Raw genomic sequence first — 26,780 nt, forward strand, 5'->3', positions numbered from 1 at the left:
ATATCGGAGGTGGAGGTGGCCAGCTGCCTACTGCATCCCATGGCCTGTGATGCTCCTGGCGAGTGTTCTCTGAAGGGCCTGGATCTAAAGGGCCCTGGCCAGCTTCCAGCTGTCAGGGACGTTTCCATGAGACCCTCTTTGTCCCGTTGCCTCTGGAATGCCCCAGTGTCAGGAAGGAGGAGTCAGAAGGTGTAGCCACAGCCGCTGTCGCCTGCGGGGAAGGCCCCAGCATGGGCTCGAGCCCTTCCTCCTCCCTTGGGGTTCCTGTGGGCCCCTGGGTCACTCCATGGGATGGCAGTTCTTCTGCAGTGAGCTCCAGAAGCTCCCGTCACCTGGCTCTGCTAGACTTGGAGGACTACCTGCGTTCTTGCCATGGTGGTCGAGTCTTCTGCAAAGGCACTCTGAGTCGTGGACCACCTGTCAATGGCAGCAGCAAATACCATCTGAGACTGGGCCACGCTCTGCAGCCCTTCAGCCATGACCCTCTGTGACTGGGCCACATTCTCAAGGGTTGCTGCCATAGCCCGTTGTGCCTCAGTGCTGTCCTGCTGGGTCTCCTGCAAGCTCATGAGCCTCTCAACCCTGGACCGCAGAATCTTGAGAAGCCTGCTGAGGCCCTCAGCTGAGGCTGTCTGGGTCTCTGGCATGGCCTGCTGTGACTCGGCCACGGCCCTATGGGACTCTGCTGCGGCCTGCAGTGACTCGGCCATCGCTTGGAACCTGCCACTCATGGTGAGGATTTCCTACCCCAGGCTTTCCACCGCCGACGCCACCCTTGCAGAGTTGGCCTGGGGAACCAGGCAAGACAGGCAATAGCTGGTCAATCGTACCGCTTTGGGACTCCTCCCAACAGCCTCGCAGTCAGTCCAGTGTGGCCGTCAGCCCCTCCTGCATTCCCTGGCTCTGTTGCTGCATCTCCAGCAGCTGAGGGAGAAGTGATCACAAAGGCCCAGGATGTAGCCTGGGGCCAGCTGAGTCCTCGCCTCCGGCAGGTCCCCGCATGCCAGAGGCCTCGGACGTTCCCTCCTCCACCGATGTACATCAGCAAATGTGTTGTGTGCACCAGAGAGTGACCCAGATACCTCACCACTAACTTGACCCACTGATGCGAGAGTCTCTGGGATGGTAGGTTGTGAGGTGGAAGCTGACACAAAACTGGTGCCGGCCTTGGAGGTCCCTTCAATAGCTTCCTCTGAGGAAGCTGTCAGGGGCAGAATGAGTGGGAGCAGCAGTGATGCCAGATGGCCCGGGCACGTTAGGGTCCTTTCCTGCAACACAGGACGCAAGGTTAGGTGCAAGGGAGGGAGAGGAATCTGGGCTGCATGGAACTTACTTGAGATTTCTCCAAAAGGAGGATTGGCAGGTGCTCACCTCTATGCTCCAGCCCGACCACGCTGTCGCTAATGGTCCGCATGCCCTTCTCTCCCGCAAGCTCCAGTGCCCACTCCTCAAAGCGGGTGAGGACCCGGATCTCAGGCACACCACCCCCTGTCTTCGCCCTCTCCTGGCGATTATGGGTATTCTTCTATGGGGACAGAAGACTTAACACTGCAATGAAGTTACTGTGAAAATCCCCTAGTCGCCACACTCCGGAGCCTGTTCGGGTATACTGAGGGAGAATTTCACATGGCCAATGCACCTAATCAGCACGTCTTTGGACTGTGGAAGGAAACCGGAGCACCCGGAGGAAACCCACGCAGACAGGAGGACAATATGCAAACTCCACACAGACAGTGACCCAAACCAGGAATCAAACCTGGGTCCTTGACACTGTCAGGCAGCAGTGCTAACCACTGTGCTACCATGCCACCCCCTGCAGAATTTCAAGGGGTGGCCCTCAGAGGGCAAGGGTTGTGATTCTCTTGGGTGAGTGGAGGGAGGTGCTTGGGGGTCAGAGACTGAAAGCATGCAGGGTGCTGGGGTGAGGGGATCTGGGGATCATTTAGGGAGAAGATGCTAAATGAGGTAAAACACTCACCCTTGCTGCCCAGATGATGTCATTGAGTTTCTTGAGGCACTGCTTCCTGGTTCTCCTGGCCAGTGCCTCGGCACTCACGCATGCTGCCAGTGTCTCCCAGGCTGCGTTTCCATTCCTTCCTCTGGGACGGCGTCCTGCTGCGGGGAGGAGGGTGTCCTGTCTTGCCTCCACCGACTCCAGCAACCTGGCATCGCAAAATTGGTGGGCTGTCTTCCTTGAGGCCATTTCTTCCTGCACTGCCTACCTGTCTGTCCATCCTTGGGGTTTTTATGGAGCTCTCCCTTGTTAGGGCAGATCAGCCGCAGGCAGTGTGGGTGAGTCACACGCCCGTTAGAGGATTCCAGTGAGTTTAAAGCAGTTTGCCTTGTTACCACGGCAGGTGGAGTAGAGGGGGAGGGGGGTGGTGGATTTATGCCTCTGTAATGATCGGGAGCAGGGGCGAGAGGGGGTCATGTCAGTCAGGCCTCAGGGCCGAGGGGGGGGAGGGGCGGGGGGGTGGTGGTGAGGGGGCCATGTGCAAGGGGGTCTGGGGAGGTGGGGTGGCCGCATAAGGGGGGAGATTGGGGAGTAGTCCCCCGATGTCCGTGGGGGAGGCTGTATCTGGCCCGGGAGAGTTCTGTCAGCAGAGCTTTTTTTTTCACTTTTCCTGCGCATGCGCGATTTATGACTCTAATCTGAGCTGCTGGCTGTCTGGTGAGTTAGGCCCCGCCCACTGCCTCTAGTGGCTAGAAGTGGTCTAGTTCATATTTTCGAAGGCTGAGTGCATATTTTTGGGCGTGAAAACCCGCTCGATCAGTAACTCTCCCGTTTTCATGCTAGCTGGACACTTAGAAAAAATCTCCTAAAATTCCACCCATTATCTTCACCAGGCCCTCTCCCCCACCCTATCCCTGTAATCCCACAAATTTACCACAGCTAATCCATTTAACCCGCACACCTTGGGACACAAAGGGGCAATTTAGCATGGCCAATCAACCTAACGTGCAAATCTTTGAACTGTGGGAAGAAACCGGAGCACCCGGAGGAAACCCACGCAGACACGGTGAGAACATGCAAACTCCACAAAGAAAGTCACCCGAGGCCAGAATTGAACCCCCGGTCCCCAGAACTGTGAGGCAGCAGTGCTAACCACTGTGCCATTGTGCCGCTCCTGCGACCCCTGCCGCCTAGAAGGACAAGGAAAGTAACTGCATGAGGGCACATGAGCTGCAAGTTCCTGTCTAATTCATGATGTGGAGATGCCGGCGTTGGACTGGGGTAAACACAGTAAGAAGTCTCACAACACCAGGTTAAAGTCCAACAGGCCTATTTGGTAGCATGAGCTTTTGGAGCGTTGCTCCTCACCTGATGAAGGAGCAGCGCTCCGAAAGCTCATGCTACCAAATAAACCTGTTGGACTTTAACCTGGTGTGTGAGACTTCTTACTGTCTAAGGCACACATCTGACTTGGAAATATACCACCCTTCCTTCATTTTCACTTTCAGAATATTCTGGAACTCCCTCCTTAACAGCACCTGCACCGCATGGATTGCAGGGGTTCAGCAAGGCAGCTCACCACCACCTTCTCAAGGGCAATGAAGAATGGGCGATAAATGATGATCTTGTTCACATCCCATGAATGGATAAAGAAAAGTACTTTTTGGCTTTGAAGCATTTTGGAAGGGCTGAGGTTTGTGAAGGTATTTGTGAAAGGCAGAAATACAACTTTTGTCCTTTATCCTATAACTGAAGGTTTGAAAAGAGAATGATCAGCTGGTCAAGGACATCTTTTCTGTTTGTAAAGCTCTTGCATTCAAAGCCATTTCAATGGCACATCTATAAACACTGAGGTTTGCCAATAAAGCTATCAATCTTTTTGACTCAACGAATAATAGTCAGCAGTAGTCAATCTTTTTGACTGAACAACTAAACTAAATCAAATTAACCGAGGGACAAATTAAAAGGGGCAGTCCCCAAAAAGTAGGGAACCAGACGCGCCTTGAACGTTATTGTAGAATCTGCTTCCACCACCTCCTCCAGCAGCGCGTTCCAGTCCTGCCCAGGTGCAGACTGTCTGATTTGTACTGGTCCCACCTCCCCCGGAACCAGGAATTTGAATCCCTCCCACTTGCACCACCCCTCAAGCCACATATTCATCTTAGCTATCCTGACATTCCTATTCTGACTGGCAAGTGGCACTGGGAACAATCCTGAGATTACTACCTTTTGAGGTCCTACTTTTTAGTTTAACGCCTAACTCCTTAAATTCAGCTTGTAGGACCTCATCCCGCTTTTTACCGATATCATTGGTGCCTATATGCACCACAACAGCTGGCTGTTCATCCTCCCCCTCCAGAATGCCCTGCAGCTGCTCCGAGACATCCTTGATCTTTGCACCAGGGAGGCGACATTCCATCCTGGAGTCTCATTTGTGTCTACAGAAACGCTGTCTATTCCCATTACAATTGAATCCCCTATCACTACAGCTCTGCTAATCTTTTTCCTGCCCTCCTGTGCAGCAGAGCCAACCACAGCACCATGAACCTGGCTGCTGCCACCTTCCCCTGGTGAGCCATCTCCCCCAACAGTATCCAAAATGTCTGTTTTGGAGGAAGATGACCATAGGGGACCCCTGCACTGCTTTCCTACTCTTCTCTGTCTGGTGATCACCCATTCCCTATCTCCCTCAGTAATTTCTATCTGTGGTGTGACTAACTCACTGAACATGCTATCCACGACTTCCTCAGACTGATGGATCTCCAAAGTGAATCCATCCGCAGCTTTTGCACGCGAAGGAGCCAGGGACACTGGAAGGGTCCCTGAATTCCCACATCTCACAAGAGGAGCATGACACGGGTCTGGGATCTCCTGCCATGACTTAACCCTGAAGTAAACTTACAACAACAACTACAATGCCAAGAGAAAAAAAGAGAAAAAGAAAAGAAAAACTACTTACCAGTCACCTGCTTGTTGCGATGTCACGATTTGATTTCTTTCTACCTCTCACTTGCCCTCGAGTCTCCCTCGCAGATCCACCTCTCCACTCCTCCCGAAGATGAGCACCTTGTTCCCCTCAGCACATTTAGTTCCAAATATCCGATACCCTCACTCTGGCTGAATCTCACTCTGGCTGCAGTCTCTCCCTCTCACTGGCGTGTGCAAGCTCACTCTCCTTGCAGCAAAGGCCAACATTTCATTTGTCTTGATCACTTGTTGTACCTGCATGGTAATGTTTTATGATTCATGTACAAAGACACCCAGATCCCTCTATACTTCAGCATTCCGCAGTCTCTCCCTATTTTAATAATATTCTATCCCTCTCATCAAAGTGGACAACCTCCCATTTTCCCACATTATACTCCATCTACCAAATGTTTGCCCACTCACCTAACCTGTCCATTTTGCAGATTCTTTGACAGGAAGTTTTGAGGAGAATTCTGGCCCCTGTGCCCTCCTCAGAACTTGCTTTCCAATCTATCATCAACAAATCTGGCTGCACTATAGTCATCAAGTCATTAATATTAATTTTAAATAGTTGAGGCCTCTGCACTGATCTCTCTGGCACTCAACTAGTTACAATTTATCGACCTGAAAATGACCCCCCTCTCCTCACTCTCCATTTCCCGTCAGCTAACCAATCCTCTATCCATGCAAAAACCTTTTATGTGGCACCAAATCAAATGCCTTTTGGAAACTTAAATACACCACAACAACTGGTTCCTGTTCAGCCACCCTGCTTGTTAGAATCATAGAATCATAGAATCCCTACAGTGCAGAAGGAGGCCATTTGGCCCATCGAGTCTGCACCGACCACAGTCCCACCCAGGCCCTATTTCCATAACCTCACGTATTTACCCGACTAGTCCCTCTGACACTAACTGTCAACTTAACATGGCCAATCAACCTAACCCACACATGTTTGGAGCACTCGGAGGAAACCCACGCAAATACAGGAAGAATGTGCAAACTCCACACAGTCACCCAAGGCTGGAATCGAAATTGGGTCCCTGGCGCTGTGAGGCAGCGGTGCTAACCACTGTGCCACCATGCCATGCTTTCTGTCTTATATTATAAAGTCTCTGCCATTTCCTTGTTTCTCATTACATTTCAAAGAACTCTAATGAATTTGTCAAATACGACTTTCCTTTCACAAAACCACATTGCATCTAACTGATTGAATTATGATTTTCTAAATCTCCTACTATCCTAAGTAATGGATTCTAGCACTTTCCCAATGACAAGAAGTTAGACTAATTGGCTTCTAATTTCTTACTTTCTGAATCCATCCTGTCTTGAATAGGGATGTTACTGAGTTTGCTTGGATCTTTCCAGAATCTCAGAAATTTTTGAAGATTGCAATCACAATCCCTGCAGGCACTACCTTTAGAAGATCCTTGGAAACAGGTCATCAGGTTTGCGACACTTGTCAACCTTTAGTCCCACTCATTTTCCCAGTACCTCTTCTCAGGTGAATGTTTTAAGTCCCTTTTGCCCCTAACTTTTCAATTATTCATAGAATAGAATCCCTATAGTGCAGAAACAGACTATTTGGCCCATCGAGTCTTCACCGACTCTCTCTGATAGATCATTTGACCCAGACCTTATCCCTGTAACCCCACTAATCCACCTAACCTACACATCTTGGGACACTAAGATGTGATTTAGCACGGCCAATCAACATAACCAACACATCTTTCGGACTGTGGGAAAAAACAGGAGTACCCAAAGGAAACTTATGCAGACACGGGAGAATGTGCAGACTCCACACAGACAGTCTCCCAAGGTTGGAATTGAACCCAAGTCCCTGGCGCTGTGAGGCAGCAGTGCTAACCACCGTGCCACCATGCCATTCTTTCTGTGTTTTCTACTGTAAAAGTCTCTGCAATTTCCTTGTTTCCATTATTTAGGGAAAGTGTTGGCCTAGTAGTATTTTCGCTAGACTATTAATCCAGAAACTTTTACCTGGGTTTAAATCCTGCCACGGCAGATGGTGGAATTTGAATCAATAAAAAAAATCTTGAATTACGAATCAACCATGAAACTATTGTCGATTGTCGGAAAAACCCATCTGGTTCACTAATGTCCTTTAGGGAAGGAAATCTGCCGTCCTTACCTAGTCTGGGCTACACGGGCCTCCAGAGTCACAGCAATGTGGTTGATGTGCAAGTCCACAAATCCTTGAAGGTGGCAACACAGGTGGAGAAGGTGGTGAAGAAGGCATATAGTATGCTTGCCTTTATAGGACGGGGTATAGAGTATAAAAGCTGGAGTCTGATGATGCAGCTGTATAGAACGCTGGTTAGGCCACATTTGGAGTACTGCGTCCAGTTCTGGTCGCCGCACTACCAGAAGGACGTGGAGGCGTTAGAGAGAGTGCAGAGAAGGTTTACCAGGATGTTGCCTGGTATGGAGGGTCTTAGCTATGAGGAGAGATTGGGTAAACTTGGGTAGTTCTCCCTGGAGAGACGGAGAATTAGGGGAGATCTAATAGAGGTGTACAAGATTATGAAGGGGATAGATAGGGTGAACGGTGGGAAGCTTTTTCCCAGATCAGAAGTGACGTTCACGAGGGGTCACGGCTCAAGGTGAGAGGGGCAAAGTATAACTCAGATATTAGAGGGATGTCTTTTACACAGAGGGTGGTGGGGGCCTGGAATGCGCTGCCAAGTAGGGTGGTGGAGGCAGGCACGCTGACATCGTTTAAGACTTACCTGGATAGTCACATGAGCAGCCTGGGAATGGAGGGATACAAACGATTGGTCTAGTTGGACCAAGGAGCGGCACAGGCTTGGAGGGCCGAAGGGCCTGTTTCCTGTGCTGTACTGTTCTTTGTTCTTTGTTCTATTCTCAACTGCCCTCCTAGCCAAGGGCAACTAGGGATGGGCAATAAATGCTGGCCAGCCAGCGAGGCCCAAGTCGCATGAATGAATGAAAAAAAATCCCCAGTTTCACCCTCTCAGGGAGCAACACTCATTTTCATCACTCTTACCCTCTGGATATATTTGTAGAAGATATTACTGTTTGTTTTTACGTTTCTTGCTAGTTTTTCTGATGCTGCAATTTTTCCCTTTTTTTCGCCATCCATTGCTGATTTATAAAACGTTCCCAATCTTCTGGTCTATCACTAATCTTTGCAGCATTGTACATCATTTCTTGCAATTATATATCACTTGGAGCTTCCTTGTTTAGCACAGATGATGCATCCTTCTTGTAGAGCCTTTCTTTCTCAATAGACTATGAGTGAAATTTTCCATTTTTTGCTGGCTGGGATGAGAAAACGGGCATGCACCTCGCTCCGCCAGCTTGTCCAGCCATATTTTGCAGCACTCTGTGCAAAGAAATCACCAGGCGTGGCCCACACTATCATGCTGGCAGGGCAGAGCCTGGTATAGGCGGCAATGTTGGCTCCAGAGAGATTGGGGTGACCTTTTTAAACGGAGACTCAGTCTGCGATTTAAAAGAAGATATCTCATTCTCCCACCACTCCGTGCGCAAGGACAGCCCAACCGCACAGATAAGGGCGACACCACCCCCTCCCAACATGCACGAGGGTGGCATGATGGCACAGTGGTTAGCACAGCTGCCTCACAGCCAGGGACCTGGGTTCAATTCCGGCCTTGAGTGACTGTCTGTCGGTGTGGAATTTGCACGTTCTCCCCGTGTCTGCGTGGGTTTCCTCCAGGTGCTCTAGTTTCCTCCCACAGTCCAAAGATGTGTAGGTTATGTGGTTTGGCCATGCTAAATTGCCCTTTATTGTCCAAGGTTGTGCAGGTTAGGTGGATAAGCCATGGTAAATGTTTGGGGTTACGCGAATAGGGCCGAGGAGTTGATAGAGTGCTCTTTCAGAGGGTCGGTGCAGACTCGATGGGTCAGATGGCCTCCTCATGCACTTAAGGGATTCTATGTAAGAGCAACCCCCCCCAAGGATAAGTGGAACCCCACCCCCCAACCACACCCATGGAGCTGCTCTGAGGGGCATCCCTGGCACTGCCAGGTTGTCAGGGGTTTGTGCCAGGGTGCCAGGGCAGTGCCAAGAGAGCATACTCTCCAAGAACAAACTGGACTTTCTTTTGTTATAAAAGTTGGGGCCTTCAAGGCTCTTAGAGGCCAAACAGCACCCAAATATAGCCCTCTTCATAATGCATCACTACATTGCAGCAGTGACTGCACTACAACCTTACTCTGTTGGCTGTAAATCATGTTGTGATATCCTGAGATTCTGAAAGGCATTAGATAAATGCAAGCTGTTCTAGATTCTGTAAAATCAATTCCCCCAACTTCTCTCTTTTCTTCTCTTAGACTTTATTATTTCAGGTAAGCTGATGCAGCATATTGCGATTTTTGCAGTGCACTTATTATTTCTCCTGATCCGACCTCAAGGTTACGGTATTCTTTTAAACAGATTTAATCCTCGCGGGATTTTTTTTAACGCAGTCTGACGAATGCAGTTGCAGACACGTCCTCCAACCAGCTTTAGCTGCGTCTCCGGGCTGAATTTTACAGGTGCAAATTGAGCACCTCATCCCACCTCCATCACCCCCCGCGCCCCCCCCCCCCCCCTTCTTGCCCTCACTGCCGTCCCGGGCACCGGCATTTATTTAAAATATGTAATGTTGATGTTGGGGTCAGCAATCCAATAATCCAATTTCAGCCCGCCAGTCTCCAATAATATAGAAGGTGTGATAACCCCCATGATCTGCATGGGCATTCACTAATTGATCTCCCAGTTGGGCTTGTTGAATACGAGCTCCCTGGGGATTGGTAATTAGCCAACCAGGTGGAACCCGTATCCCGAGTCATGTATAAAGCAAGACCTTGAGAGGGTGTACTAACCTTTTAATCCCAGCCGGGACCTGTTGTGTTCATAACAGGCTTGTGGTTATTGTTTATTTCTGTTTCATGCAATAAAAGCACGGTTCCTTCACAGCTGACTCCTGGGGTTATTATAGAAGGCAAGTGGACATTGAAATTGGAAGCCAATCTACCAATTCGAAAAGCGCAATTAGCTGCTATTGAGCTTGTTAAAGAGACAATTGACTGCACTTTTAAATTGCCCAGTACAATTTTCAGTAGTCACATGGGAAAAACATTGGGAGTGAGTTGGTTGTCTCCAAGTATGAAGAGATGGCACAGGGCAGGTGAAAAGCCCTGCAAAGGGGGCCATGGCAACATGTAACAGCAGGGTCTGTTGCTGAAAGTGGCAGCAATTGGATGTTAGTAAATTTTATTCTTCAGTTTCTTTCTTCTGTTAATACAAATAAGGAAAGAGTGAGGTGGGAGGGGGCCTGGAGACAGGGCTATCGCGGAAGGTAAAGACTTCAGCAGAGGAACCAGAGATCATTGTCCCCATGAGGATTGTGCTACTCTAAAAGTGAGGAAGGAACCAGCAGAAGGGAACAGAGGAGGCTAGCCCGAGCCTCCTGAGCCAGGAGAGCACCCGGCAGTCCACGCAGGTGAGGGACTTTCTACTGCGTAAGCACCAGAACAAGACCAACAACAACAGCAGCCAGTATGTGATCGGAGAAGATGCCATACTGTGCAGCGAGTCGCCAGGCAAAGGTTAGAATCATAGAATCAGAATCCCTACAGTGCAGAAGGAGGCCATTTGGCCCATCAAGTCTGTACCGACCACAATCCCACCCAGGCCCTTTTCTCGTAGCCCCACATATTTACCCTGCTAATCTCCTGACACTAGGATCAATTTAGCATGGCCAATCAACCTAACTTGCACATCTTTGGACTGTGGGAGGAAACCAGAGCACCCGGAGGAAACCTACGCAGACATGGGGAGAACGTGCAAACGCTACACAGACAATGACCCAAGGCCGGAATTGAACCCAAGTCCCTGGAGCTGTGAGGCAGCAGTGCTAACCACTGTGCCACTGTGTCTCCCTGGTTCTCAGAGCACCAGTATCTTCACAGGTTGAATCTCTTCAGGGAGACAGTGGCCTCTCTTTATGAGTTGCTGGTTGGGGAGATCAGTTTAAATTTCATTCCTGGCCATGCTATGCTTGTTGCTTTCAAGGTGACTGTGGCCTTGAACGTTTATGCTTTGGGATAATTCCAGGCATTAGTTGGAGACCTATCTCAGGTTTCAGTTCCTCATCGCATAAAAATAGTCAGGGATGCGATGCTAAGGGAAGCAATTGGACTTCATCTCCTTCACTGCTGCTGATATTAGTTAGGCTGACAGAACCAGAGGCTCTGCTGGATTTCCCAGAATTCAAGATGTCATCGCTTACATGAATGTGGCCATCAAAACTCCACTGGGACAGCATTTGCCAATCAGAAGGGTTTTCATTCCATCAATGTCCAATGAGTATTGTTGAAGGACCATGCAGGTGTGTTCCCACTCTCCTGGGAGTAACCACAGCCTCGAACATCCCTAGGCACTCTACAGGTCCATCAGAGCCATTGGAGGGCTGACTTTCTTGGAGACCGGTGATAGCCAGTGAAGAGATGGCTGATGACTTCGGTGAGAAATCCATGGATAGAATTCCAATTCCAATTCCAAATAAAGTTTATTTAAACTTTATTTATTAGTCACAAGGAGGCTTAATTAACACTGCAATGAGGTTACTGTGAAAATCCCCTAGTCGCCACACTGCGGCGCCTGTTCGGGTACACTGAGGGAGAATTTAGCACGGCCAATGCACCTAACCAGCACGTCTTTTGGACTGTGGGAGGAAACTGGAGCACCCAGAGGAAACCTACACAGACACGGGGAGAATGTGCAGACTCCACACAGACAGTGATCCAAGCCAGGAATCGAACCTGGGTCCCTGGCACTGTGAGGCAGCAATGCTAACCACCGTGCCACCGTGCCGCCCGTGATCCAGACTGAGCTCCATTTTATATTCATATCAAAATTCTTGCCCAGATTCGGACTGATTGTCACAAATCAAATCAATGGTTGCAAACTGAGTTACACTTGCATTGCAATCCAGTATGAGATTGAAGGATACATTGGGTGGGATTTTTCTGGCCCGCTACGCTGGTTGGGTAGCATAGCGGGGCGGCAAATATGAGCTCCTGATATTGCCGATCACCTACTTCCCATTGCAATAGGCTCCCCATTGCCAACACCTCTACTTTCTCAGAAGACTAAGGAAATTTGGCATGTCAGCTACGACTCTCACCAACTTATACAGATGCACCATAGAAAGCATTCTTTCTGGTTGTATCACAGCTTGGTATAGCTCCTGCTCTGCCCAAGACCAAAAGGTCGTGAATGTAGCCCAATCCATCACGCAAACCAGCCTCCCATCCATTGACTCTGTCTACACTTCCTGCTGCCTCGGCAAAGCAGCCAGCATAATTAAGGACCCCACGCACCCCGGACATTCTCTCTTCCACCTTCCTTCGGGAAAAAGATACAAAAGTCTGAGGTCACGTACCAACCGGCTCAAGAACAGTTTCTTCCCTGCTGCTGTCAGACTTTTGAATGGACTTACCTTGCATTAAGTTGATCTTTCGCTACACCCTAGCTATGACTGTAACACTACACTCTGCACTCTCTCGTTTCCTTCCCTTTGAACGGTATGCTTTGTCTGTATAGTGCGCAAGAAACAATACTTTTCACTGTATGTTAATACATGTGACAATAATAAATCAAATCAAAATCAAATCAAATCAAATTTATTGTCCTCCTTTGTCCCAAATCTCGATCAACAGTACTCCGCAAATAGTAAATGGATGGCTATTTGTAGAATGGTCTTGCCATCAATGTCAGATAGCAACCCAGGTGACAGCTGGCTGGATCTCTTAAGTTACCAACATCCTGTAACTGAGATGTTCAGTCTGGGGTTTTAGGGAGATTGATTTCTGAATGGGTGCAGTGCTTATGGCATGGATCCAATATTTAAGCTGCTGCTTTCCTCACTCCCTGACTGAGGATACACTGGATTTCAGGAATCAATCACGTGCAACAGCTATTCAATTTAAAGTACCAGTCATTTTTATTTTATATTCGTTCATGGGACATGGGCATCACTGGCTGGCCAGCATTTATTGCCCAACCCTACTTGCCCGAGGGCAGTTGAGAGTCAATCACATTGCTGTGGCTCTGGAGTCAAATGTAGGCCAGACCATGTAAGGACGGCAGGTTTCCTTCCCTAAAGGATATTAGTGAACCAGATGGGTTTTTCCGACAATTGACAATGGCTTTCATAGTCCTCAGTAGATTCTTAAATCCAGATATCTTTTTATTGAATTCACTTTCCACCATCTGCCATGGCTGGATTCGAACCCGGGTCCCCAGACCATTAGCTGAGTTTCTGGATTAATAGTCTAGCGATAAAACCACTCGGCCATCACTTTTTGTGCTCACTTTGAGCACCTCATTACAGAATCAAGCGCACCCAGATTTGTTGTGGTACAAACAGGCGGCACGGTGGCACAGTGGTTAGCACTGCTGCTTCACAGCTCCAGGGACCTGGGTTCGATTCCCGGCTTGGGTCACTGTCTGTGTGGAGTTTGCACATTCTCCTCGTGTCTGCGTGGATTTCCTCCGGGTGCTCCGGTTTCGTCCCACAGTCCAAAGATGTGCGGGTTAGGTTGATTGGCCATGTTAAAATTGCCCCTTAGTGTCCTGGGATGCGTAGGTTAGTGGGTAAAATATGTAGGGATATAGGAGTAGGATCTGGGTGGGATTGTGGTCGGTGCAGACTTGATGGGCCGAATGGCCTCTTTCTGTACGGTAGGGTTTCTATGATGATTTCTATGAAATTAAATACAGTGTCAAGCTCCTTCCACACTGTCTCCACAAGGTCCATTCATCTCAGCCTCTGAATACCTTCCAATGTCTTGCTTTCCCCTACCCTCCTCGTCTCACTGTGTGCCTGCTCCCCGTTGGCATTCCTGGCACCAGCCAGGTGGCACAGGGGCACAGTGGGTTAGCACTGCTGCCTCACAGTGCCAGGGTCCCGGGTTCAATTCCTGGCTTGGGTCACTGACTGTGCGGAGTCTGCACGTTCTCCCCGTGTCTGTGTGGGTTTCCTCCGGGTGCTCCGGTTTCCTCCCACAGTCCGAAAGACGTGCTGGTTAGGTGCATTGGCCATGCTAAATTCTCCCTCAGTGTACCCAAACAGGCACCAGAGTGTGGCAACTGGGGAATTTTCACAGTAACTTCATTCCAGTGTTAATGCAAGCCCACTTGTGACACTAATAGATAAAACTAAACTTTTCCAAAGGCATTGAGAACCCAAATAGGCTCCTTAGAGGCCTAATTAAAGCCAATCAAAGGAGACAGACAAGGATTTTCCAGATTCCCACATGGGTTTGGGCCAATTTGCGCTGAGGTGGGCACCCAGCAGCAGGTTGCGGGGGTGTGGAGAGGGCACAGGCCACAATATAGAAGGGTTTTGTCTCTCCCCGCACAGCCACCCCCCGCTCACCCCCAACCCGGTTATTTCATTTTTTAAAAGGTTGGAAAGCGAGTCCATCCATGTTGAAGCACGATCTCTGTTCCATGCCAGAACCTCCTGATTCAAGTCCCACTCCAGGACTTGATGGCCAAGGAAGGTGTGTTCATAATGTGGCCAAAGAGGTTGAGAGTCAATTTGTAAAATCCTTCCGACACATGCCAATGGCAGGCGGTAAAAGTGGGAGAGATTCCTGGTAGGCCCCGTGAAGGAAAGAAGCTGCAGTCTCTCCCACCACTATTCACTGCTCCAGATCATACAACATGTGTTTTTAAAATGATTTAAAGGCACCAATCACCCAGGGATTATGCAAACACATTTATAGGTTAATAGTTCAAGGCACACGTGAATAGATATAAAGATATACTCGAAGATTGCAGAGCTTTTCTGCTGAGCTGTGTGTGTGTGTGTGTGTGTGTGTGTGCGTGTGCGTGTCCAGAGGGGCACCTTTTTCACACAGAGGGTGGTGAGTGTCTGGAAGGTAGTAGTGAAGGCGGGTACAATTTTGTCTTTTGAAAAGCATTTAGGCAGTTACATGGGTAAGATGGGTATAGAGGGATATGGGCCAAACATGGGCAATTGGGACTAGCTTAGTAGGAAAAAAGGCTGGCATGGACAAGTTGGGCTGAAGAGCCTGTTTCATGCTGTAAACCTCTATGACGCTATCACTCCTTAAAGGCATATTACAATGTATGGTGTAATGTTCGAGTGTAAGGTGACACAGCAACTTGGACTCTGCGGTGGGCTTGTTGGCCCGATGGCTGATGTGGATCAGATTGGTACCAACAGCACAGGGTTCAATCCCCATTCCTGCTGGGGTGATTCGGGTCCTCCTTGCCCTGTCTAAGGTGGAGGTTGTGGCGCGATGGGTGGTGCAGAGGACTCAAGGAGTAGTTGTTGATAGGGAAAGGAGTCTGGGCATTTCAACCTCATTGCAGCTCACAGCACGAACTGAAACCTTGTGGCATCAAAGCAGTTTCACTCAGGCTGATCACAGAACGACTGGTGAAGGAGATCGATAAATTCACACTGACATAATGGCTGGAAATTCGTGCCTCACCATCGCTGCAAGCGAGGAGGGAGAATTTGGCGCTCAGTCAAACCTCCGTTCACTGCAGCAGGACCAGAGAATCCCGCCAATGTGTACAGCTGGAAAACTCCCCCCAATAAATAGGGTCCTGCAGTGAAGCTTGGATTATCGCAGGAAATGTCCTTTCAATCATGTTCTACTCATGGCTTCATGTCCAGTTTGTCCAGTCCCTGGTCAGGACTAAATACAAATTGGGGAATTTAAGAGTTTGATTATGCACATCTGCCATTTTTGTGGCATTTATGTTTCCATCTCAAGTGTTTTTTGCTCTGTGTTATTATTTATGGTAAAGTTTCACAATATTATTTTCATAACGCTAAAGCCATTCTGCTCAGACACAAGAATGGCTTTTTGGACAGAGTGGGTTGGCACCTTTAGGAGAGACAGGTAAAGAAACCTCCATAGGGATCTAACTGTGTGGTGTCGAATGATTGATCGTACACCAGATGGAACCCAATTAATGTTCCTTATCTTTCTGAATCTCTTACTTAGAAAGGTTGATTGCTTTATTGAACAGATACAAAAACGGAAATAATGTGCTTTTGTTATCAGCTGTATGTGTCCTTGGCAACAAACTTTACTACAATGGGCAGAAGATGACAGAATGGAAAGCCTCGGGAGAATGTTACCTCTTGGAGTGTAAGGTAGGAATTATTTAAATGTCATGCAAAGCTACTTCATTCTAAATGTAAGCTTTAGTGTGTAAATGCAAATACTTGTTATGTTATTTGCAAAGCTATTAGTTATATTTAGTGTATTTTCAGGATATGAGTGACAAGACTGCTTTTATTGCTCATTCCTAGGGTGGCACGGTGACACAGTGGTTAGCACTGCTGCCTCACAGTGCTAGAGACCCGGGTTCGATTCCTGGCTTGAGTCACTGTCTGTGCGGAATCTGCACGTTCTCCCTGTGTCTGCATGGGTTTCCTCCGGGTGCTCTGGTTTCCTCCCACAGTCCGAAAGACGTGCTAGTTAGGTGAATTGGCCATGCTAACTTTTCCCTCAGTGTGGCGACTAGAGGATTTTCACAGTAACTTCATTGCAGTGTTAATGTAAGCCTACTTGTGACTAATAAATAAAACTTTAACTTCTATTGCCCTGAGAAATTAATGTGAACTGCTGCAGTCATTCCAGTGACAGTGTTAAGCAGACATTTCCAGGATTTAGACAGTGAAGGATCAGTTATAAATGTCCGTGTCAGAATCTGAAGGACCCTGGATCTTGACAGTGTGCTATGATCTGCTGCTCTTGTCCTCCTTATTGGTAGAGGACACCAGACTCCATTCAGGACTAAGGGTGCAATCTTACCTGCCGTTCATGCCACGCTCCTGCTGCAGCGAGATTGGAGAACTTGACCCCAGCCAAATCTCCGTTCACTGTGGCGGGATGGAAAAATCCCACCGGCGTGAACGATGGTAAGATTCTGGCCTATGTCTCTTGATTTTTTTTCCCCCCGATTGCCAATTTTACCAAGGCAAAGATGGACCCGGCTAGAGTTGGGAAAGGCAAAATGGAACTTGTGTTTTCACAGGTCATTTTACCAGTTATGAACTGCAGGCAAAAAAAAACGTAACCAGCTGTGTAAATGAGGAATGTGTTCATTGAGTTCAATGCTTTTAGTCCTAATTAGGTAAACACAAAATCTGCTGTGCCTGGGGTTCACTTGCTGACAGATGTATAACTTGCACAATTTGTGCAGATCTTCAGTGTTTGTGAAGAGCCAGATGTTCTTTAAATGGTTCAAAATGGATTGGATTCATAAATCTAAGTACAAATTCACTTTCTTTCAAGGTGAAGCAAGGTTTCTGCTCCTCCACGAGGTTGTTGAAGTTTCTCTTGCTCTTTTAGAATCATAGAATATCTACAGTGCAGAAGGAGGCCAGTCAGCCCATCGGATCTGCACCGACTGTCCAACAGAAAATCTTACCCAAGCCCATCACCCGTCCCCATCCCCATATCCCCGCACATTTACCTTGATAATCCCCCCAACCTAAACATCTTGGGATGCTAAGGGGCAATTTAGCATGGACAGTCCACCTAACCTGCACATCTTTGGACTGAAATGGAGCACCCAGAGGAAACCCACACAGATACGGGAAGACGTGCAAACTCCACACAGTGACCCAAGGCCAGAATTGAATCCGGGTCCCTGGCACCGTGAGACAGCAGTGCCACCGTACCAAGTGCAAAGATGAATCACAAATCGCACTGGAATTTAAACAAAATTGTGTCAAATTTAAACCTTTCCCATCCTCCCACTGTCAAATTAGATTAGAAATTAGATTCTAAGAATTGCCTCTGTCCCACATGAGATGCTCGTGTATTCCAGATAAACTGACCATCAAACAGAAACAAAACGGCGGGTAGCAAATGGTATTTGCTGGCATTAAATTTCCACTCCTGAGCCTGTAGTCCCTCCTTGAATATTCACTGACACAGCCATAAAATATTGATGCATATTTGCACAATTATGCTGCAGGATCTAGCTACCTGAAAAGGTTTGCCTAAAGGAACAACTAGATGTTCAAGAAGAACCGAGCTTTTTCTCTAAATACTTCACTAAATTGTCATGTCCATTTACTAAGCTCCGACACCTCATAAGTGCACAGTATTGTGCAACAGCTATGTTACTTCTGATGTGAATAAAGCATTGGAAGTATTTTAGCATCACTTTTGCTTAGTTTCTTTCCTCCATACCATGAAATGCAATATATTATTGCAGTACAGGCACAGTGATTAGCACTGCTGCCGCACAGCACCCGGGGAGCCAGGTTTGATTCCTGGCTTGGGTCACTGTCTGTGTGGAACTTGCACATTCTCCCCGTGTCTGCGTGAGTTTCCTCCGGGTGCTCCGGTTTCCTCCCACAGTCTGAAAGACGTGCTGGTTAGCTGCACTGACCCGAACAGGCGCCGGAGTGTGGCGACTAGGGGATTTTCACAGTAACTTCATTGCAGTGTTAATGTAAGCCTTACTTGTGACTAATAAATCAACTTTACTTTAAGTAAAATCTTGCCCAACTTTGCAGGCAACCTGACACTAATTGGCCATCTGCTCAGAGAAACAACAAGGAGTCACATTGGCCTAATGTTGTCAAAATGTTTTCCATTCTTGTGTATCATAGAATCCCATCAGTGCAGAAGGAGGCCATTCGGCCCATCGAGTCTGCACAACCCCAGGCCAAGCCCTATCCCCGTAACCCCATGTAATTACCCAGCTAATCCCCCAGGCACTAAGGGGCAATTTAGCACGGCCAATCAATCAAACCTGCACATCTTTGGAGTGTGGGAAGAAACCAGAGCACCCAGAGGAAACCCACGCAGACACGGGGAGAATGTGCAGACTCCTCACAGACAGTGACCCGAGGCTGGAATTGAACCCGGGTCCCTGGGCGCTGTGAGGCAGCAATGCCACCGAGCCGTGTACTGTTTCTCTTCCTGCTCAACTTCCAAAAATAAATGTAACAGGTGCACAACTGATACTTCCGAGTGTAAATGAGAATTAAGGGCAGAAATATTCCAAATGCTTTCGGAGTAAGAGTTAAGCTTGTACGGCAAATTAAAACCTCAAGCTAAATATCTGTTAACGTGTACAATTGTACACGGTAGAAACATTAAATGGGCATCTTTTGTAATGAAAACAATGAAACATTCTGTTCAAAGCAATAGCAAGTATGTCTGCTTTATAGAGTAATGATTATTTTAAACAATTAAAGCCCTAAAGTGACAAAGTGCTGATTCTTAAATGAGTTTACTTAACATCTTCTGCATCACTTGACAGGACCAATCGATGCAGCGTGTTCTATATCCAAGCTGCCCTGCGCTGCCTTGCACACGATCAAACCAAATCTCCTTAACAAACAGCTGCTGTAAGGTTTGCAGAGGTAATCGACGCAGAGCTTAAGGGTCTTTATTGAAGTCAAGTTCTGAATTAGGATCACTGTACCACGTGTGAGAGCCAAATTGTTCTATTTTAGGGACTGGTTGATCAAACCTTCCTGGTTTCAATTAAAATCTGGTGAATCCGAACAATTGATTCTATGAATTGCTTTGAATAAAATTAGCATTTATTTTCCTTGAGATGGCACAGAGTGCTTATCATCCAATCCGTTACCTAGTGGTACAATGTTCCTGAGGACTAATGATCCCTGTTCCTTGTGCATGAGAACATAATCGTTATCCATCTGCAAATTCAACGTGCTCCAGCGGTGTGCAGTGGCTTGGAGCAGGAGGCCAAGTTCTTGCCCATAGCCCTCCACTTGGAGGGTTCCCTTTCTGACCTGAGTCAGCTAGACCTCTGACGAAGAGTCACCCAGATTCAAAAATTTAGTTCTGTTTTCCCTCTCTCCACAGATGCTGTCAGACCTGCTGAGATTTTCCAGCATTTTCTGGCTTTGGTGCAGCTAGAACTCTGTGTAGGTTGGGGGCCCGTGAAAAGAATTATCAAAGACCAAACTGATCTGGCCTTCCCCTGCCGATACGTAGTGTGCTAAAGAGCACCATTCAGAAAGATCCGAGTGGAGATTGCATACCTGGGGTTCTCAGCCAAGAAATGAAAGGCTGTGAATACTAATATAGGAAAAAAGACAGCTCTTGGCAAGAAAAGAAATCACATAGGGGACTGGGTCCAACTATTTAATATGCATAAAACAACAAATAATAGGCCAGATGTTTCACAATCGCATTTAATTCAATGGGGAGCCTTACAGTAAGAAATAAACTCCTTTGGCTAATGGCGGACCAGCGATTTGCAAAGGATTGGAAACTCGTGTCATCTCTCCTTCACTCAACAAATCGCTGGATATGTTTTTTATGAATGTATAATGGGGAGTGATGTTAATGCAGCGTTCTAATGTTGCGAATTCCCATGAAGTGCCTGGCCCATTAATTCTGCAGAATGGAAATGTTTTGGAGCGGATGTTGGTGATATCAATGAGGGGGGCTGGATGGAAAAGTATTTCTGCGGTAGAATCACCACTCCACCCACTGTTCTCTGAAAATGCTACGGTGGAGACAAAGTCCAACCTCTCCTCCTTTTGCTGCGACGGTCCCTTGACAGTGACAGGTGGCACACAAATTGCTGTTCTATTTTGAGCTCCATTTGTCACTGTCAGCCACTGACAGGGTCTGTCCGCTTCACTCCAAAAGCGCTTCCGAGGAAAATGAAATAACTTACAATAAATAAATTGTCTGATGAACAGGCTAATAAAATATCGGAACCAACCTGAATGAAATCATGAAAATTATGGCAGTTCTTACCTCTGGATTTGACCCAATGATTTGCTTTTAGTGATTTTCAGGGTTGCCTCCTGAATGCATGAATTTAGATCAATGGGGAATGATGGATTGAGAATGGATTGTATGCTTTAAGTAAAAGATAGTTTGCTTTACATTTTATTGTACTGTGTTCTTTGATTTGATTTGTTTTGATTTATTATTGTCACATGTATTGAGATACAGTGAAAAGCATTGTTTCTTGCGCGCTATACAGACAAAGCATACCGTTCATCGAGTACATAGGGGGAGAAGGAAAGGAGAGGGGCAGAATGTAGTGTCACAGTCACAGCTAGGGTGTAGGGAAAGATCAACCTAATACGAGGTAGGTCCATTTAAAAGTCTGATGGCTGCAGGGAAGAAGCTATTCTTGAGTTGGTCGGTACGTGACTTTTGTATCTTTTTCCTGACGGAAGAAGGTGGAAGAGAGTATGTCCGGGGTACGTGGGCACCTTGATTATGCTGGATTCTGGAGAAGTAGATCTCACTGGAACGATGGATGTTGAGGGACGATCTGAAAGAAGTCAACAACGTTATGAGGGGCATGGGCAGAGTGGATAGTCAGAAGCTTTTTCCCAGGGTGGAAGAATCAATTACTAGGGGGCATAGGCTTTAAGCGAGAGGGGCAAGGTTTAAAGGAGATGTATGAGGCAAATTCTTTACACACAGGGTGGTGGATGCCTGGAACTCGCTGCCGGGGGAGGTAGTGGAAACAGATACGATGGTGACTTTTAAGGGGCGTCTTGACAAATGCATGAATAGGATGGGAATAGAGAGATATGGTCCCTGGAAGGGTAGGGGATTTTAGTTCAGTCAGGCAGCATAGTCGATGCAGGCTTGGAGGGCCGAAGGGCCTGTTCCTGTAATTTTCTTTGTTCTTTGTTCTCTGTTCCAAGGCTCACATTTACTTAGCTTAGTTCATTCTTTCTTGGGCCACTGGGGAAGCTGCTGAAGGGAGATAAGGGAATTGGGTCCTTTCATAAGGTACCCACTGAACTGAATCATCGATACAAATGTCAGAGTGAATAAATTGAGTGCAGAGTAAGATCCCAGAACTTCTAATTGGCTCTCTACTGTACTAGAGCTTAGGGACATTGCATGCCACCGCTTTTGATTTGATTTGATTTGATTCATTATTGTCACATATATTAGCATACAGTGAAAAGTAATGTTTCTTGTGCGCTATACAGACAAAGCATACCGTTCATAGAGAAGGAAAGGAGAGAGTGCAGAATGAAGTGTTACAGTCATAGCTAGGGTGTAGAGGAAGATCAACTTTATCAGATGATCAGGAAGGTTTGCTCACTAAAATCATTCCAATCGTTCTTCCTCACCACAGACAATGACTTTTGCGCTGAGGGTCCCAAATGCATTGAGAATTCAGAATGTATGAACCTGGAAGCTGGTGCAATCTGCAAGTGCAAAACAGGCTTTATGCCTCTCCGTGACGATGAAGCTTACTGTGAAGGTTAGTGTGCAGACATTTAGCAACAGAGTCTCTATTTCATATGTCCATCTTTACGAATGATGGGAAAGGAACTTTGGGACAGGAGTTGGTCATTCAGCTCCTCGGGCTTGTCTTGCCTTCAGTCAAATCATGGCTGATTTTGCACCACAGCTCAGGTTAGCTCTCTATGTTCCATTTCCCTCGATAGCCATATTTAACAACGTTCTATCGATCTTAATCTTAAAAACTCCATTTGCCCCAATATCTACAGACTTTTAGAGAAGGGAGTTGCAAATTTCTACTTTTCTGATAAGGCATTTATACTACAGTAGAATCATTTGTGGCGAGATTTATGTATAAGTGTAACATTTTTACACAGATGTATTTTTAAGATGTCACTTAATGGTGAATCCACACATATTAGTGTGAATTTTAAACCGACTGCGCAAAATAAACTGGTGCTTTTTTTTGTTCGTTCATGGGATGTGGGTGTCGCTGGCAAGGGATATTGCCTATCCCTAATTGCCCTTGAACTGAGTGGCTTGCTTGCCCATTTCAGAGGGCAGTTGCTGAGGGTCTGGAGTCACATGAAGGCTAGACCAGGTAGGGACGGCAGATTTCCTTCCCTAAAGGACATTAGTGAACCAGAGGGGTTTTTACAACAATTGAAAAGCATTTCATGGTCACCATTAGACTTTTAATTCCACATTTTTATTGAATTCAAATTTTCACCTGTGCCATGGTAGGATTGAAATCTGGGTCCCCAGAGGGTTACCCTGGGTCTCTGGATTACCAGTCCAGTGACAATACCACTACGCCATTGCCTGAAAATCAACATGCCATTGTGGAAAAGGCCCAACTCATATTTCCATGCAAATCAATGCAAAGTAAAGATCAGCAATTTTCAATAAAAGGTGGATATTTCACAAAGCCAACTTTATATCTGAATGGGAAGTTGAACTTCTACTGGGGTAGCCCAGTAGCCCAGGCGGCATGGTGGCACAGTGGTTAGCACTGCTGCCACGCAGTGCCAGGGACCTAGGTTCGATTCCTGGCTCGGGTCACTGTGTGTGTGGAGTTTGCACGTTGTCTGCGTGGGTTTCCTCCGGGTGCGCTGGTTTTCTCCCATAATCCAAAGATGTGCAGGTTAGGTGGATTGGCCATGATAAATTGTCCATTAGTGTCAGGAGGATTAGCAGGGTAAATATATAGGGTTACAGGGATAGGGCCTGGGTGGGATTGTTGTTGGTGCAGGCTTGAAGGGCCGAATGGGCCTCCTTTTGCACTGTAGGGATTCTATGATTCTATAACTTATTGTAATATTGCGATATTGCAACATTAATGTGTTGGGACTCTGATTTGACAATAAAACATATCCTACTGGCATAGATATGGGTAAAACAATAATCGGTGGAGACTTCTTGGAAATTCATGTGATCGAATTTATGTTTCCACAAGTGAGTCAGTCGTAAAACTTGAAATGGACAAGTTGCAAGTCGGTTACTGTCAGCTTCATGTTGATAGGAAATCAATTACAACCATTGCATTTTCTACTTGCAATATTTGTTACATTGATTTTTGTTTTAATATTGACGATCTGAGACTGGCAGATTGCTAATAAATAATTTAGTGCGGTTCTGCTTCACTGTGGAGATGTGAATCTCATTCCTACGGTTCAGAGAGTGCATGTGTGTTTTATGTAAAGGATGGTTTGCTTTGTGTTTTAGTGGACTGTGTTTTGGAACAGTAGATTACAGTCCCAAGGCTCACATTCACCCAACTCGGGTCATTCTTTCCCAGACCGCTGGGAACGTTGCTGAAGGGAGATGAGGCATTGTCCAGAAGGAGGAAGAAAGAAGGATGAAGTTGAATTAACTTGGACAGGGCAGCCCCCCATTGGAAGTACGCAGTACTTTCTGTGCTTGGAAATTGATATTGGCTCCTGGTCCAGCCATGCTGAGATTCCAAAATTCTCATCCTTAATCCCTCCATGGATTTGTTCCTCTCCATCTCTTCAATCTTTTCCAGCTCTGCAACCCTCCAAGAACACAGTAAGAAGTCTAACAGCACCAGGTTAAAGTCCAACAGGTTTATTTGGTAGCAAAAGCCACTAGCTTTCGGAACAGGCTGTCCCTTCATCAGGTGGGTGGGAGTTCTGATCACAAACAGGGCGCAAAAACACAAACTCAATTTACATGAATAATGATTGGAATGTGAGTCTTTACAGCTAATCAAGTCTTAAAGGTACAGACAATGTGAGTGGAGGGAGCATTAAGCACAGGTTAAAGAGATGTGTTAAAGAGATGTCCAAGGCAGCCTTCACGACACACGACAGCGCAGAGTCGCTGAGCAGAGACTGATAGCCAGGTTCTGCACACATGAGGACGGCCTCAACCGGGATATTGGGTTCATGTCACAACTATCTGTAACCCCCACAACCTGCTTGGATGTGCAAAATCTCACTAACTGTCCTGTCTGGAGACAATACACATCTCTTTAACCTGTGCTTAATGCTCCCTCCACTCACATTGTCTGTACCTTTAAGACTTGACTATCTGTAAAGACTCACATTCCAATCATTATTCATGTAAATTGAGTTTGTGTCTTTGTGCCCTGTTTGTGATCAGAACTCCCACCCACCCACCTGACGAAGGGACAGCCTGTTCTGAAAGCTAGTGGCTTTTGCTACCAAATAAACCTGTTGGACTTTAACCTGGTGTTGTTAGACTTCTTACTGTGTATACCCCAGTCCAATGCTGGCATCTCCACATCATGACCCTCCAAGAACATAGTGTTCCTCGAACTCTGGCCTTTTGGGAGCCCCACTCCCTTTGACCCAACATTAACAGCTATGCCTTTAACCATCTCGTTCTTAAGCTCTGCCATTCCCTCCCTAAACTGCTTTATCTCTGTCTGCTCCTTTAAAACACTCTTTCAATTTTTTCTCTTTGATCAAGGAATAGGTCAATGATGGGGAGGTGATGGCCTAGTGGGATTATCACTGGTCTGTTAATCCAGAAACTCAGCTAATGTTCTGGGAACCCGGATTCGAATCCCGCCACAACAGATGGTGCATTTTCATAGAATCCTACAGTGCAGTAGGAGGCCATTCGGCCCATCGAGTCTGCACCGACCACAATCCCACCCAGACACCATTCCCATAACCCCATGCATTTACCTTAGCTGGTCCCCCTGACACTAAGGGGCAATTTAGCATTGCCAATCCACCCAACTCGCACATCTGTGGACTTTGGGAGGAAACCGGAGCACTTGGTGGAAACGCATGCAGACACGGGGAGAATGTGCAAACTCCACACAGACAGTGACCCAAGCCAGGAATTGAACCTGGGTCCCTGGCGCTGTGCGGCAGCAGTGCTAACCACTGTGCCACCATGCCGCCCTTACACACCTCCCATCCCTGGGATATGTGTGTGTGGAATTTGAATTCCATAAAAGATGTCTGGGATTAAGAGTCTATTGATGACCATGAAACTATTGTCGATTGTCGGAAAAACCCATCTGGTTCACTCATGTCCTTTAGGGAAGGAAATCTGCTGTCCTTACCCTGTCTGACCTACATGTGACTCCAGGGCCTCAGCTATGTAGTTGACTCTCAACTGCCCCCTCCAGGGGCAACTAGGATGGACAATAAATGATTACCTGGCAGCGACACCCATGTCCCACAAATGAATAAAAAAACTACCCGAATCTCTCCTACTCCGGCTCATTGTCAATTACTGACTGATTATACTTTTCAAAAGCAGCTTCTTATTATGTTCAAGGAGAGTTGTTGCTGTCGGATTCAGAGAGTAAAGTGTGAATGTACATTGTTGTGCAAAATCAGATTCCAGTTTCCATGCATTCGAGCTGAGGGAACAGGAACATATTACCCCTCAACTCTGACCTGTCATGCAATCTGATTGTGGCTGAACATTCATCAGCTCCACCTTCCTGTTCCATCTCCACATTCCCCGACTCCCTTGATGCCAGTCAATCTCATTCTTCAATATATTTATCAATTGATCACTTCATGTTTATTCAATCGAGACGTGGGCATCGCTGGCTGGGCCAGCATTTATTGCCCATCCCTAATTGCCCTTCAACTGAGTGGCTGGAAGTCCTTTAAGATATGACCAATGCCATAAGCGCCCGTGTGTGGGGTGTTGTTGGGGTGCATGTGTGGGAGGGAGGGGTGGAGTGTGTGTACGTGTGTGAGTGTGTGTGTGTGTGAAGATGTGTGTGTGGGAGGGGGTATGAGAGTGGGGGTATGTTTGTGGGGGGCATGTGGGTGTGTGTGTATATGATGTACATGTGTGGGTATGTGTGTGTGTGGTGTGCGTGTGGGTGTGTGTGTGGGCGTGTATAGGTGTGGGGGGTAGTGTGTGTGTGGGGGGGTGGGTGGGTTTGTGTGGTGTGTGTGTGGGGTTGGGTGTGTGGGTGCGTGTGGGTAGGTGGGGGGTGTGTGTGTGTGGGTGGGTGTGTGTGTGTGGGGTGGTGGTGCGTGTGTGTATGGGAGGGTGGGGTGTGTGTGTGTGGGGGGTGGTGTGTGCGTGTGTGTGGGTGAGTGTGTGTGGGTGTGAGTGTGTGTGTGGT

General features: G+C 47.2%; 1 protein-coding gene across 2 annotated transcripts in view; it reads left to right on the forward strand.

Moving 5' to 3' along the window:
• Window positions 1-26,780, forward strand: part of LOC144499079 (protein kinase C-binding protein NELL2-like) — a 272,572-nt gene that overhangs the window by 84,290 nt on the left and 161,502 nt on the right. For both annotated transcript variants that reach the window (XM_078221141.1, XM_078221142.1), the window contains exons 10-12: window positions 16,022-16,113; window positions 19,248-19,350; window positions 22,080-22,208. In XM_078221141.1, coding sequence (XP_078077267.1) covers window positions 16,022-16,113; window positions 19,248-19,350; window positions 22,080-22,208 — 324 coding nt within the window. The remainder of the gene's footprint in view (window positions 1-16,021; window positions 16,114-19,247; window positions 19,351-22,079; window positions 22,209-26,780) is intronic.

The sequence above is a fragment of the Mustelus asterias genome, chromosome 9 (genome assembly GCF_964213995.1).
Source record: "Mustelus asterias chromosome 9, sMusAst1.hap1.1, whole genome shotgun sequence".
Lineage (NCBI taxonomy): Eukaryota > Metazoa > Chordata > Chondrichthyes > Carcharhiniformes > Triakidae > Mustelus > Mustelus asterias.